General features: G+C 36.4%; 1 protein-coding gene across 1 annotated transcript in view; it reads right to left on the reverse strand.

The window, feature by feature from the left end:
* LOC132126181 (succinate--CoA ligase [GDP-forming] subunit beta, mitochondrial-like) overlaps window positions 1-16,706 on the reverse strand; it is a 97,642-nt gene that overhangs the window by 70,822 nt on the left and 10,114 nt on the right. Inside the window, exon 2 of the mRNA XM_059537310.1 lies at window positions 5,708-5,849. Coding sequence (XP_059393293.1) covers window positions 5,708-5,849 — 142 coding nt within the window. The remainder of the gene's footprint in view (window positions 1-5,707; window positions 5,850-16,706) is intronic.

The following is a 16,706-nucleotide window of genomic DNA, read 5'->3' on the forward strand; positions in this document are numbered from 1 at the left end:
GACAGGACCCGAGCCCGACAGGTTTCGTCCCGAACCCAACAAGTACATTTTGATTGACAGCTTTTTTAAAGCCCGAACCCGTTTACAGCCCGACATTATTTAAATGTGCGCACGCACACATTTCTTTTGCCTTTTGTCAATAATGAGTCATTTATAAATGTTTTAACATCATTTATTCATAACTAACGTAGACTAGACCACTTGGAAGTTGGAATAAAGAAATGAAATAAGTCCTCTGTGACATCGTAACATCTCAGCACTCTAAATAGACATAGGCTCATTTAGCCTATAAATAGACCAACGCACCAATAAAAACCGAGTCATTTTTAACAAATTAAATGAAGATAAATTTTAAATTAAGATGGGTATTTGGCAATAACGAAATTAAGATAAAGGCTCTGCCGGATTTGCTTCGCACTAGCAGATGATATTTAATAAAAGAATAATGCCAACATTAGCGTAAATACTCTGTCCACATTATGCATTTAAGACTCAATGAATATTTAGCTATTATTTGAAAAACCATTACTCACACAGATTAGGCTAGCCTACATGTTTTTGTGGAGGAAAATGATTGAATCCACTGTCGATGGCTTCCGTGCGTTCCTGCGCTCACTGATGGTGCGTCATTATTCACTCATTATTTTCATTATAAACACGGTCAAAACTTTTCCACACCTCAGACTGTGCTTTAGTTGCTGATGCAACCAAAACGTAATCACCAGAGGCAAGCCTCCGTTACACCTACTCAGGATTCATTTTCACATCTTTCTCGCTCTAATTGAAACACATCACATGACCGCTCGTTTACCTCGCAACCCGGAGCACAAGCCCGAGCCTGACCCGAGCCCGCGTAAGATGATATAAATTAAGCCCGAACCCGACCGAACCCGTCGGGTCCCATCGTGTCCCGTCGGGAAATGGACAAAATTCTCTTGGGGGACTCTAGCTTGGAAAGGGGGAGGGGATGATAATTTTAGAGGACTTTTTGGGATGTATTTAATTATAAAACCCTTTACAATCTATAATAACATTAAACATTACTTCTTGGATATCAAGACAGGCACCTGCAATTCTGGCCATATTAAAGATATATTGTGTGTGAATTTGCACGTCATAATGTAAGCATCATTAATGATTATTAATGGTCTCTAATTGGCCTGTTTAGCTCTTATTTAGTGGTACAGTATTACATGATTTGTAGATAATTAATAGTTTACACTTTTTTTATTAATAATTAACAGTCTACACAGTTTTTAAAAGGTAACTTCACATTCTTAAGCACTCTACGCCACTTACATTTCTTTTTAGGGGCACTTGTGAACTGATCATAGACAGAAATCATTCTGAATCATTCATTCAATCAATTTGTTCAAATAGGTAATTCATTTAGAAACAAAGCAAGTGACTCTTTACGAATGGGTCATTGAATTATTGACTCACTAGATTTGTTTGAGAACTCAGATTCATTCATAAACGAAACAGCACTGTGTTTGTTCGGAGTTGCACAGCAGCTCAGCTGTGACATTGGAACTATTATGTACACGCACACACACACACACATATTTACATTTATATTTAGCAGACGCTATTATTCAAAGCGACTTACAAATGAGGACAATGGAAGCAATCAAAATCAACAAAAGAGCAATGATATACAAGTGCCATATAGAAGTCTCAGTTAGCTTAACGCAGTACACATAGCAAGGGCTTTTAAATAATATAATGAATAAAAAGACAGCTTTATTGTATCAAACAGAAATTAAATATTGGTGCATCCCTAAAATTTCAAGTCTGCCTGAACATTTTGGACAAAACAAATATGTAAACACAAAGAGAGATCTATTTAAAATCTTTTTTTTTTCTCTCATTGTACCATAACACACACGCACACACACACGCAAGCACACACGCACACACACACACACACACACACACACACACACACAGTCTTTATACCTCAAATATGGAGATATATCACATTATGGGATACTAGTCGGTTTCTAGTCAACACAAGCTGTGAGCGAAAAGGCTTTCGGAACGAGGGAAGACTCGGCAGATGGCGCGTATGTAGCAGAGTAGTGGGTCGGCGGAGAGACATATGGTGTGATGCCACTGATGAAGAGCCTGGAGAAGAGAAGTGTGAAAGCATCGATGCTCTGAGACCCTCTGAGATCCAAAGCTGCTGATCTCACCACAACTGGACACAATTAAATGTGTTCATTTTTTTTTTAATAATATTTATTCATTTATTTATAATAATTAATCTAATAATAAAAAGTGAATACTATTTACAGCTGTAAAATATTCCAGATCCACAACTGAGAGGAACGTTTTATAACCTCATGTCTGCATGCAATAATGTGCTGATAGAAAATGGAGCATAGGTGCAACAACCTTGAGCTTTCGTTTTATGATGTTAATAATTCCCTACTAAGATCAAAAGCAGTGGTCTTGATTGATAATGGCCTCAATCCAGATAATATAAAAAGCTGTTAAGAAAATACAATTAGTGGCAAGACCTCAGCTAAACGAATAGCTTGAAAGTAACTTGTGTCACCTTCATCAAATTTTCCTATAAGGCTACGATCAAAACCTTTTTTTCCCAAAGCAGCCTTAACTAGTCAAATCAAGCTATACATGAGAAAGCACTCTGCATTATGCCATATACCTCTGCCTCTCTTCTCAGGGTTGTTGAATGTCAGGGTAATTCACCATACTGCTGTAGGTTGACATATGAAAGTCGCTGCCTCTCTAATAAGAACACATGAGATTTGACTGCCATGCATAAACCATTGCTGTTTACTTTGAATATTCATACCTCTGTGAAATGTATTAATACAACCCTCTCCTGTTAATTGTCAGTCTAATGCTCCCTGTCATTTAAAACAAGCAAGAAAAGAAAAGTTAATGCAAGAAAAGAAAACATTTGCTTGGTTTTGTTGAACAAAAGTCTGTCTACGAATAAACCTTTCTCCATCCATGTTTCAGCTTGGGTCTGAATAATGCCGACAGTGATAAAACCATTCTGGAATAGGCCTATTCTAGCGGACAAATCCATCAACATTTACCCAGCAGATGCATCTGTCAACAGGACCTGCGGCAAAAACAAAACAGGCCAATATGATTCCGCGTTCTCATTGGCTGAGAAATATCTGTTTGCGAGTACCAGGATGGAAAGGCGGCGAAAGTAATGATTAACATTTATTTTCCTTTCATGTCAGAAGATGGTGTTCTGGGGAAAGGGGTTATACCAGTGTGATTCTGCGTATTTATTTTTACCTATAAGAAGGCGGATTCACTTTTGATTACAGGTGTTGAAATCTGCTCGTTTTCCAGCTAAAAATGAGGAACCGCTCCAATTCCCCAACCCTTCAATCTTGAGCAGATCTCTCCCTCTTAAATAGGACAAGAGCATGGTGGAGATAGTCTGAGAGAGTCTTTCTATGGTTGAGCTATGCAACCGTTCTCACTTTGATTTATTGCTCCGTCTCAATTCGGTAGCAAAAAGTTCCCACCTTATCGTCCAATCAGAAGTCAGCGGAGGCATATTTTAGCTATACTGTGTGACCCCGCTCTCAGTCTCTCTCTATCTACTCCTGCTATATCTTTCTCACCCTCTTTCCACTCACTTTATCTTTCGTCTTCTCTCGCATCGTGTGTGTGTTAATGTGCACACGTGTGTGTTTTGGCAGCAAGCAGAGCTGCATTATCGAGTGACGGTTGGTGACTGATGAAGGCAGCTTCAGACTTGCCTCTGTGACAGTCAGATTACTTAACGGCACAGGGGGTTATTTAAAATGGGCAGCCCCCCTGCCTCTGTGCCAAACACAGGCCCACCTTTAGGGACAGGTGTGGGATCATTAGTACCACGGCCTGCAGTCAGTCAACAAACAAAGCAAGAACGTCAACAAAGAATCTCACCACTCACTCCCTTCACAGTTTTAAGCCCAGTCACTTGTCACTTGGATGAAATGGTATTATTCCATCATTCTTCCACAGAAGCTAGTATAATGAATTCTTCCTATTGTTTTTAAGGGAAAGGTTACACAGAATTTGAAATTCCAATCATTGTTTCCTCAAAATAAGATGTTTAGCAGCGTGTCCAGGCTGCTTTGGGATGCGGTGAATGAGTCATGTGGACTACTTTAACTATATTTTGTTGTGCTTGACAACTTTTGGTCCCCATTGTAATTTCATTTTATGAAAGAAAGCAGGTTTAACATTCTGCTAGACATTTACTTTTGTGTTCAGAAGGTAAAATACAGTCAAACGGGTTGTGGAACAACACAAATGTGATTAGATGAAAAACTTAAGATAATACAATTTAAAAGGAAACAAATTCAATTTGAAATGCTACCTTGGCAAATAACAAAATAAAGTTAAAGTTGATGTACTAATATAAATAAAACTAAAAAGAAGGCTAAGTAAAAAAATATAAAAAAATAATATTAAAAAAAAATTAATTCAAATAAAAAATTAATAACTTAACCAAATTTAAATTATAGAATATAAAAATAAAAGTTAATTCTAGATTAAAAATATATTCTACTCCGCATATAAATAATACCAAATTATCACTGCATATAATATATAATGCAAACTTTAGATCTGTATATAAATACAATTAATTTAATATAATAAAATATTTTAAATATTTAAAATTGGAACAAATAAATGATTTCAAAGTTATAACTAAGACCAAAAAGGCCAATAATAATAATAAAAAAAGTTGATGGTAAACAAGCCAAAACAGGAACTGTAGATGTATTTTTTTTTTTCAACATTTTAGCCAATTGCAAATAACAAAATAAATAAATAAATAACATTGCTTCTTTTAAAGCATTGTTTTCTGTGGTTGAGGAGCAGCAAACAGCAGAACTCGAATTGAGCTGTCAGCTGAATTGCCGCATGGGTAAGTGGGCCCAAGTGTGTGGTGGCATCTCTGCACTGGGGAACAGCTCACTGAACTATCGCAGTCACAGAAATCCTTCACGTCTCGCTTGGTCGCCTCGTACATGGCCCTATCCCACAGGAACCAGGCTAAAACACTCAATGTGCTGGACTGGAAATGCCAATCTCGAAAGCACCTGGACAGCAGAATCAAACTCATATGAACAACATACCCCATTTGAAAGTAAATATTTAGTCACATTCAGTAAGGGCGGAAGAGCTCGGAATGGAACGCTAAAGCCTGTTCTGTAGAGTAAGATAAGAAGAAGATTACAGCTGTGAGCCTCTGAAAAACATTCATAGTCTCTCACACATTTGAAACTGAATGAGGTTTGAAAACTGGCACTAAAAGACATTAGTCCAACAAGAATGAGCCAGCAAGCATGGATAAAAACAGTGATGAAAGCAGCAACCCATGTAAACATAAGAGAAGCAGAAGAGATCTTAAGTCCTGTTGACCCTTGAAGGCATGTCCACCAGAATAAAAGCAAAAACATCAGCGCAATTTATGTGTTTCATTCTCATTGGCTAATACTATCCCTCATGGCCCAGCTTGCTGCGTGGGAGGCCAGATCTCACCATACAAGCTCCAATCGAGTTAACAACTAAACATCACCTCATTAGCATGTTATCAATGAAGTGTTATTCATGTAAGCACACTGTCGACTCTTAAAGCTATTAGATAGACTTGAAAAAAATGTCAAAGCATTTAAACACTTAACAGCGAGCAGTTTAAAATGAGAAGGACACTTACTGAGTCTCTTGGCAGCCTCCAGGGCTTCAGAGGCAGTGTCAGCCACAAAGAAGCGCTGGACTGTCACGCCGCTGTCCTGCATCAGCTTCTTGCTCTGGTACTCCTGCAGGTTCAGCCATCTTCTGGGACTCACCCTTGCTAACTAAAAACAAAGATGTGCACAAAACGGTTTACTTAATAAATGTCATGAATAAAATATATGATATGAACCTCTCTCATGCCTGCTCCAGTCTTTTGCCAGGAAGCAAATGTATGAAGGTTCAACAGAGAAAAGCTTTTGCAAAAATATTGCATTGTGTATATTTGTCAATTTGTCATCCGGTAGAAATTTTGGACTATCGTCTTTATCACGGATACATGCTCACGTAACATTGCTGTGCTGCGTGGTCATGAAAACATGTTTTTAAGCATTGCGGTTTAAAAACAAGTGATTTTTTTTTTTAACACAATCAGCAGTGAAAAAGAGATCTCATTTTGCTATATGCTCACGCACATGAAGACAGTGCTCATATAGTGCAGGAGTCATTTTTGCAGCTTCATAGGCCTTGAACAGTTAAATACACACATTTGCATGTGTCAAAATGGCCATTTTTGCAAGGTTTCTTGTAAACACAGTAATTTAGGTCTTAAGGGAAAGCAAACAGCTGAGAAAGAAAACCTGTAAAAATACATTGGATCTGGGAAGCTCTTCATGTGACAGCAGTTTAATATTCCTGCTGTCTGTCGTTCATGTTAATCAACAACAAAAGAGAAAATCTCTCACTGCTCTTCACTAAATCACTTTTGTAACTTTAATTAGAAGAAATATATCATTATGTATGTGACAGTTCAGAGACTAGACCACATTTCAATTGTCACATTGACGCATCTCTAGTGTCATGACCGTCTGATATGCCGTCATACTGTTATGTCCTACCTACCATGAATACACAATGAGTTGGATTCATTTTTTCAGGCAGCTCTCTGGAGTCATTTCACAACAGACATCAACTGTAAAAACGTATTTTCAAGACCATTCATGTCTTGCCTTGCATTCAGGCTAAGATTCAAATCGTTGCAGCTCGGCACAAGGTAATATTCACACACATTCATGATCACGTCATTTGATGAGCATTGACTGTGATAGTTAACAACCCATAAGACACTCATTAAATAGACATTTTCCTATTATTCACCACTATAGAATAAGAGTGAAACAGGTTATCAGAGCAGCACAGTACTAAATGAAGTTAAGCACCTTATTAAGTCATGCTTTTGAACAACTCTCTATGGCTTCTGCTAATTGAGTGTCTACACGTCTCCATGGAGAATAATGAGTGCGACCACCAAAGTTGGCAGGCTGTGGAAGAGCACTGTGGAAGTGTATACTCAGAAGTGCATACTACCGAAGTGCACACATAATGAGGCGCATTTGATGCAGAACTGAACTGTGCCCAGTATGGTGACATTCAATGAAATACATGTATACATAAAAAAGGGAATTCCACAAAACTCTTTACTCAGAAATGCACTCAATTATAGATTGCAAGATGTGTACACTGTAGAAGTATACACTCAAAATTCAATACTACAGAAGTGTGTATACATGTAGAAGTGTATATTATGGGGACATACTATAAGACTTGTCTTAAATGATTCAACTGATGTGGAATTGAAAACCCAAAAAGTTCACAGTGCCAAAATATTTACTCAAAAGTGTACACAGTTGTAGTGTACACTTTTAGCAGTGCATTCTACACTCAGAATTGCCAGTATGGAAAAGTGCAAGTCCACATGAGGCACTTAAAAGCCCACTTTTTAGTCTACAATGACAATTTGGACACTTCATTGCCTTGTGGATTTCACAAATGTGTGTGTGATCAAAGAGCACAAGACTTCAAGTCCACATAAAGTGCCAGAAACAGATAGTACAACAATGAAAAGTTTGTATGTCTCCAATCTTCTCACTAACTTATCATTTGCTCTTTGATGAGAGTCAGATGATGCACTATTCTCATTCTTGGCAATGTTCTTCTCTATGTCTGCATTTCATCTTTTCACTACTATACATCACAGTGTGCTTTGACTGTTCTTGGGTACAGAAAATTAAATAAAATATGATTCATCATGCCATTGAATTTGGTCCTCACAGCACATTTCTCATAAGAGAAAACAGATCACGAAAGGATTCGGTTGGTAAATTTAGCCAAAACTTTAATATTGCAATAACAATTTCCTGACATAGTACGAATTGTGCAATAAATGTTCACTTTCTCACTAAGCTCAGAATATGACATCTGTAATAGACTTCAGATTATAAGGATAATGTGGAACCAATTTTCCAACCAATCACTTTTGTCTAGAAATGTGTACACTCAGAATTGCCTGGCTTGGAAAAGTACAGTCCATGTGGCCTTTGCTCATTCAAGTCCATGAAGTCCATAGGGGACACTTAAGAGCACACTTTCAAGTCTAAAATGACAATATGGACACTCCATCATCTTGTGGATTTAACAAATGTGTGTAAGTAGGGCTGTCGCGATAACCGCAAAATTGTAATACCGCGCTATTGACAAGCAAACCGCAGAGGAAAGATAGCAACCGCAGAAACCGCGGCAACCGCAGTGTTCAGGTTTTTTTTTTTTTTTCTTCAATTTGTCACTGTGCATTCAATGTTAAATAAATTAATGATACAATATGGTCATGACTGTAATTTTCTCGTGAGCCGTTGTAGCAAATGGTGCTTCGTTAGTTTTGAATAGGCCGGCTGAAACGATGGGAGGCGCTCGATCTCGTCCCAAAACCTGATGTCACGTTGCCAGTTTGGGAACATTTTGGCTTTCAACCCAATGAAAAGGACGAGCCAGCGAATATAGATGAGCCGATATGCAAAATGTGCTGCAAAAAAGGTTCCTGTGACGCGGCAATAGCTACATCTAATTTGAGGTCATCGGGACATTCTAAAACGCTTAACGGGAAAAACGCTTAATGTGGTTTAATGTACCAATACAGTGATATTAACAGACCAAACTCACTAAACATCATATTAATAAAGTATATTATCTACAAAAAATCAGATGATCCCTGAATATGAATTCAACGCGTTTAATAACACGTTAAGCCTTTTCCTCTCATAGAAAACCATCATAAGGCTTAACGTGTTATTAAACGACTTGCATTCATATTCAGGGATCATCTGTTTTTTTGTTTTGTTTTTTGTACATTGTATACTACTTTATTAGTATAATGTTTAGTGAGTTTGGTTTTTAATAATCACTGTCTTAGTACATTAAGCCACATTAGCTAAGCGTTTTCTTATAACGGTTTTCTATGGGAGGAAAAGGCTTAACGTGTTATTAAACGAGTTGCATTCATATTCAGGGCTCATCTGATTTTTTATAGATAGTATACTTTATTAGTATGATTTTTAGTGAGTTTGGTCTGTTAATATCACTGTCTTAGTACATTTAAGCCATGTTAAGCGTTTTAGAGTGTCTCCTGTCATCCAGCGCAGCTGCCCCCTCAAGCATCAGATCGCGCAGCACCATCAAAAAGAACAGCTGAGACCGGCCGACAGTTAGGAGTAGCTGAAGCCTTTGCGAAATCTGTAAAATACAGCCGTGAAAGTAACAGGCATACCTGCTGAAGTCACGGACAACCTCTGCGTCAGTGCCCATACCCAAGAGAGCGTGAGCAGATAACGAGCTCACACGCTATCTGCATGAGGAGTGCATCGACTCCAGCGCGAATCCACTGTCCTGGTGGGCCAGTGGTGACGCGATAATCAGTCTAGATTTCCGCTGCTGTCCAAAGTCGCGCGCACATACATGTAATACATGTTAGAACTTGATTTCTTAAAAAAAAAAGTTATTGGAAAACGCATGTTCTTGTTGCTGTTTGGCATTAAACAATAAATAAAAATGTTTTAAAACGTCTCTGTCAGTTAAAAAAAAGCAACAATATATGCTACATAACTCAACGATAGAGCTTTGTATGCAGCAAAATCAGGATAAATTAGGTATGTAAAAAAAAAAAAAAAAAAAAAACGGCGGTAATACCGCATATCGCGCTATTGAGCCACCCATAATAACCGCAGGGGAAATTTCTTAACCGCGACAGCCCTATGTGTAAGCAAAGAGCTCGAGATGTCAAGTCCACATGAAGTGTGCCATTTGAAACAGAACCAGAAACAAGAATCAACCAGCAAAATTTTTGTATGATTCTTTGTATGTATATTGTTTATGTTGCTCTATGTGACCTTGTAAATTGTCCCTAAGGGACAAAAGTGTTTGAATTTTGAACATTCGAAACATGTAACCAGTCACCAACACACAAAAGTGCCAGGATCAATGGTACAGAACACCATATATCACAAGTGATATTGGTTTTTTCCCTTCTTCTGCTTTTAAAGAAATTGAAAAAGTAAAATACAAATTATCTATCTATCTATCTATCTATCTATCTATCTATAAACATACACATACATGCATAATATTTTAATTACATATATAATAAATAATTATACATACATGACATATAACAATATATACTGTAGGCTACAGTTACACAATTATTGTATATACATATTTTTATATACATTTTGGCATACACATTTTATACATATTTATATTTAACTTAATTTACATTTTATATTAACTAATAACTAATAACAATTTAATTTAAATATTTAATCACTGACTAATTACTGTTAATCTTGGTTGACATACTTTATTATATCTCACATATTACATATCATTTAAATACATTAATAATAACAATGAAAAACAATTATTGAATTTATTATCTATGCTTAGGTGCTATCTATAAATATACAATGCATCAACAATCAGCATAGCACCTATAAGTACACAATACCATTGTCAGCTATTAAACACAGAAAGGTATTATTTTCATGGTTAGCATCTGCTGAGCCCTCTGAGGGTCATTCCTAATGGCCTTGGTGTAACATTCAATGTATATTTTTACCTCTATATGGGGGTGGATACTGTCATATTTAATACTGAAAACGCTCCCTGTTGTTCAAGCTGGCTGTTGTTATCATAGCTACTTACAGAACACTGGCTAATAAAGCTGCCTCAAACATCAAACTAAGCATGCCATGTGTTTTAGTACTTGTGTGTGTGTATATGTATGTATATGTGTGTGTGTGTATGTATATATATATATATATATATATATATATATATATATATATATATATATATATATATATATATATATATATATATATATATATATATATATATACACACGTCACATTTATGACAAAACACAAAGTTGCCGATAACCTTCAAAGAGTCTGCAACATGTGTGCACAGACAGACTCAAGAACAACATTTACCTTCAGTCAGCCACACAGCTGAAGGGTTTTTATTTAGAGTTCACATAGGAGGGTTTATTTTCTGACTGTCTTTGGCACAATGGGCTTACGGTTCATAGATTTTTATTAATTCATATGGGAAATAAGTGCTCTTTACTCAACAGATTATGCTTCAGTGCATCAGGCAATAAACAAAGTGTGCTTTACATGAATAAACTTCCCAAAACAAATATTAATAAAGAGATATGCGAAACGAAGAGCGAGACAATTCTAGAAGGGTGGATTGTTCTTTCAGGAGAAAAAGAAACATGTAAGGGGAAACACAAATAACTTATGGTGAACAAAAGTAAAACTGAATTAGCGATACTATGCATTCAATAAAAAAAGTGTTTGTTAATTGATTATGAAGCATGTAACCTTTTAGCATTATGTTAAGCTAATAAACCAAGCTGTTTCCTGCCTCATGTCATGCGTGATTTGCGATCACAAATCAGTCTGAATTAACAATATAATCGCATTAGTGAGAAGATTCATTTAATGGAGTAAACAACTCGCACTTAAATATAACCACTTTGTTCGTCAAAATAAGTTAAAAAATGTTTTAATTTTTTTTAGCTGATAAATAGGGATGTAAGAATTAACCGCGAGCCGGTTGAAAATCATTGCAAATATGTGACGATTCAAATCGGTTGAGATGCTAAACAAATCGCGATTCATTTAAGGGTAGGAGTTTATTTGAATGCATGTCTGAGGGGAACTTACTGTCTTTAGAAAAGATTAGATGGTATTATTACTTTTCATCTTGCCTCTAAAGTTTCTAAGTTAAGCGCTGCTTTGTTTACAGTGGAAACCAAGGAAACGCTTTAAGCACCACCTGCTGGCAGAGTGTGAATGCGTCACATTCAGCTCGTCTGCGGTTTCATGCAGATATTTTTTTATGCATAGTTTCACAAAACTGAAGTCAAACCATTTTGTTTCTGCTTTAAATTTCTAAATTATACAACATAATTTAGATTCAAAACTGCTCATTTACGCATCTTTGTTTGAATCATGATTAAAATGCAGTGGTTACCTCTAATTTTAAATGAAAAGAGCACAAAAAAAACTTATTTTGTTTATATGATGATATTTTGTTTGTTTGTTTCTTATTTATTTGATTTGGGGCTTGTTTTAAAATTTCAACTTAGTATTGTTATTTACATTCACATTCTATTTAAAATTTGTTATCCAAAGCTACTTACAAATGAAGACAATAAGCCATCAAAACCAACAAAACAGCAATAATATGCAAGTGCTATAATAGTATATTTTAATTTCACAAAGAAAATGTACAGCATTTTGTCCAATCAATAATAAAATGACATCTAATTTATAATTTGTCATAAATCTCAGTTTGTAAAAAAATAAATAAATAAATAAAAATTGTGAATCGAATCAAATTGTGATTTGAGTGAATCATTACATCCCTACTGATAAACAATAACAACTTTGACAGCCAATCAAAATCCACCAGACTTTGAAAAGCCCAAGTATTTAAGGCGGCCACAAATTTCTAAAATTTTCTAATCGGGCATAAAAAAAAAGAGCAACCACCAAAAGATGTCTCCTAAACCATCCTCAGATTCAAAACCGGTCAAACCAGCAAACAGGAAAGCAAAACCAGCATCAGATAGCAGGTGTCTGGTGTATGAACCTCTAAATCTGGAGTAGAATGAAAGAATTAGAAGTTTAAAAATATGCAATGATATATGCCTAACAGTTATATTTTTGTGTTTCTGCCTGTCAGGTGTTATCGGCATTCCTGGTTCCGGCTCCGCTTGATTAACCAGACTGTGAAAGTGCTAAAAGAGCTCCTTGGCAACCTCTTTGCAAATGTTAGCGGTAATTGTTTCCTTTTCCCCCTTCTCGCTAAATTTAGCGGGAGCCCACTTTCTAGCTGTACAGGTTATTAGTTCACTCAAGGGCAAAGAGAGGTAGAGGTTCATCCGAAGCGCTAGGTGGGCATCAGGGGCGAGAGTGCTGGTAAGAGGAGGACAGCAGGTGTCTGATCTCCCCTGAGACTCAACAGTAATTATCTTCATCAGCACTCTGGAGACACGACCAGTTAAATACCAACACACACACACGCACAGCTGTTGAAAGCTCAAAAAAACATGCATATACATACAAACAGAGTTAAAGGAAATAGATGCACTGATGTACTCACATAAAAAACTAATAAACAAACAAATAAAAGTAAATAGTTAAGTAAAGGAGTAAATAAATAATTTGTGGATACTCAACAATAATGTCTACGGATGCGTAAAAAAAAAAAAAACTAAAATTGTAATTATACGACAAAATGTCGAAATCATAAGACAAATAGTTGAAATTATGACAGTGAAAAATATAGATTAAAAAGTCATAATATAGACTTTTTATGCCCTAAATGTGACGCATCTAAACTCAATTATGACTAACCATAGTTTTTTTTATGGTAAACACCGAAAGTCAGACACATTAGCCTAAATGTACAAATGCCCGTACCCGCTCTAACAGGAAAAACAAGATGGATAAAGTCACAGAAAACCAACAAATGCCCTATTATTCCATGAATAGTCAAGTCAATATTTTCAAATTCAGAGAATAAACTGAATTGCTATTGCAAAACAGTCTGACTTTCGGTTAGAGTTTCACTTTTGGCGAGCTGGAAGCGACAAACATAACAATCTGCAGTAATTGTTAAATGTCAAAGAATGGCATCAAAATTAAATCCTCTATTTCCTCTCACAAGTCATTCTGGATTAAAACTGTTCAACTACTCAAATCAGGCCTACAATTCATCCGCTCACCATGCATCGATTCAAAAGTGTCACTGTAAAAACGAATGTTAATAGTAAGAGAATGTTAATTACTGTAATGTTTCAGGTTATTAATTAAACTGTTTAAATATCCCGTGTGAAGTTAAAAGAAGTAAAACTTTTTAAAGCCATGTTTCAGCACACCCCATTCTCTTTCGGGTCGGTTACACACACTGTGCTGGTTCCTTGCACTACCAATGTTGCTGATGTACTGTAAGTACATCAATTTCTACACAGTCAATGGTTTCAGAAGCAACCAATGGGAAAACAGACACTGGAGCTCAAGTGATTCATATTATATATATATACAAATGTAAACAATGTCCACAAAGTAGAGGTCAACTGGTTCCAATGGAAACACTTCAAAATATCTTCTTTTGTGTTCCACAGAAGAATTAAGCGACATGGTTTCATAATTATATTAAGGTAAGTAAATGATGACAGAGGCTACGTTCACACTGCAGGCTGAAACGACCCAATTCCGATTTTTTTTGCCCCTATGCGACCTGTATCTGATCTTTTCATGACAGTCTGAACGACACCGATCCGATCTTTTCAAATGCGACCCAGGCCACTTGGGTATGTGGTCCTAAATCCGATACGTATCCGATCTTTTGAAATGCGACCTCCGTCTGAACAGCCAGGCCACATGTATCCGACCCGTACCTCATTGATACGCTACAAACGTCATAATTCTGCGTTGAAGTAGGCGTGAATGAGAAGATAAACAACAACCATGGCGGACGATGCTGCTTAAATAACTTTAATATTGCTAAACGAGCTCTGCTGTTGACTACACTGTTGTTATGACATCCATGTTTAGCTACTTCCGCAAACAATGAGTGACGTCGTTGGCCGTTGAGTACTCTTCTGCGCATGCGGGTCACTTCTGGGTCATTTCACGTTCACACAGGAGATCACAAAAGGTCGCATTTAATTGGAAATGTGAACGGCCTTGCAAAAAAATCCAATTTTTTCAAAAAATCGGAATTGAGCATTAAGCCCTGCAGTGTGAACGTAGCCAGAGTTTTCATTTATGGGTGTACTAACACTTTAAGCTTTATCCAGTAGGTCACACTACTTGGAGAACATCTGAGCCACATAAATGTGGACTAACTCCACAGTCCTAAAACGACCTTATTCTCACTTGACCTAAACAGATACATTTGCTTTTCTTTCAAGTTTGTACCCTTTATTAGCATTGAAAGAAACAGCTTCTCTGGATCCTCTGGGAGGCCAGATGTCTCATAAGGACATGGTGGCCCACAGCAGATCTTGACTTATTGTTGTTCTCTCACAAAGGTGAAAGGACGAAGAAAAGCTGTGGCAGCAGTTGCATCAAATTCCACAAGATAGCAGATGCTCTGTAAGGCCCCCACATCAACTTTAGAAAGTCAGGCCTAGAGTTAAAGGTTGTAAAGCCTCACCTGCATAATTTATTTGATAAAGGTAATGAAGAGTATGGTATGCAATCAGAGATTTGACTTTGTTTTGATGCATTTTTTTAAATTAACACCTAGTGAAAAGTGTGATGAAATTACATTTGTGCATTTGTCTTGGTGCGTTTTCCATGTGCATGAGGATCACAGATCGACTTATATTCAGAATTGAGAGTGCAGTACTCTACGGGCCACTGCACTGCAGCGATGACGAGGTCTATGCTAATCCAGCTGGATATATGAAGGTAATACGCACACACTTCAAACAGAGGGGAAAAACACTCCAAGGTGCTGGAGAGGGTCTGCTGATCTTGAATGTAATAGACTCCTGGCTCAGTCATTGCTCTTATAACCCTATTCTGATACCTTCACTGCTTCTCATTAACGGTGACATAAGACAAAAAAAAATAGCATTATGAATTGTTTGGGTGGTGTGTCTGTATAAAATGTGAAGAGGGGAGAAAGTAAACAGTGAGTTTGAAATGCCACCATATGTTAATGACAAACAACATTTGCAACATTTAACTTCAATAACGTAACATTTTCAAGTTAAACAAGATGTTAAGTGCGAAAAATAAATGTAGGACGAGCCTTTTATGCATCTAGATGGATCATGAAAAGTATGCTATGATAACAGATTTATTGCAGCGATATAGCCATTTTGGCTGGTACAGAAAACCAGTATATAAAATTATCATACTGTCTGTTTCACCAAATTATTATTTAATATTTAGGGATGCATATACCAAATATACAATTCTAGTTGATACAGGCGTGTCAGTACTTATTGGCCAATAACCAACAAATGGTCAATATATTACAATTATAAACAGTTTTAAATTAAAAACAAAACACTTAAACTAAAAATCTAAATTTAAAGAAATATTTCAGCCACAAAATGAAGATTTGTTATAAAGCACTCACCCTCAAGCCATCTAAGATACAGAGGAGTTGAATAGATTTGGGGAAATTTAGCATTACAGCACTTTCTCACCATGGATCTTCTGCAGTGGATGGGTGCCGTCAGAAAATAATCTAAACATCTGATAAAAACATCACAATAATCCAAAACACAACTAAAAATCGTTAGTTAAAACACCTTACAAACACAGTTTTTCCACTTAAAAAAAAAGGTTTTTAACTTGATATTAATTTCGTCTGTCTGGACTCTAATTCTGACGGCACCCATTCACTGCAAAATCAATATTTTGCATCCCTATTAATTTTTCATTTTCCCCACCTGCATGGACTTGGTTACATCAAAAGTAAAACCGTTTCAGATGTAGAAAAAGTTGATTAGTTTAGTTTGATAGAAAAATAACTATGCTTTATAAGCCTGAACATGGATTATGGAAGTTAATATGATCCATTTTGATTAAATGTCATCTTTAACTAACATG

Source organism: Carassius carassius, chromosome 44, assembly GCF_963082965.1.
Source record: "Carassius carassius chromosome 44, fCarCar2.1, whole genome shotgun sequence".
Taxonomy (NCBI): Eukaryota; Metazoa; Chordata; class Actinopteri; order Cypriniformes; family Cyprinidae; genus Carassius; species Carassius carassius.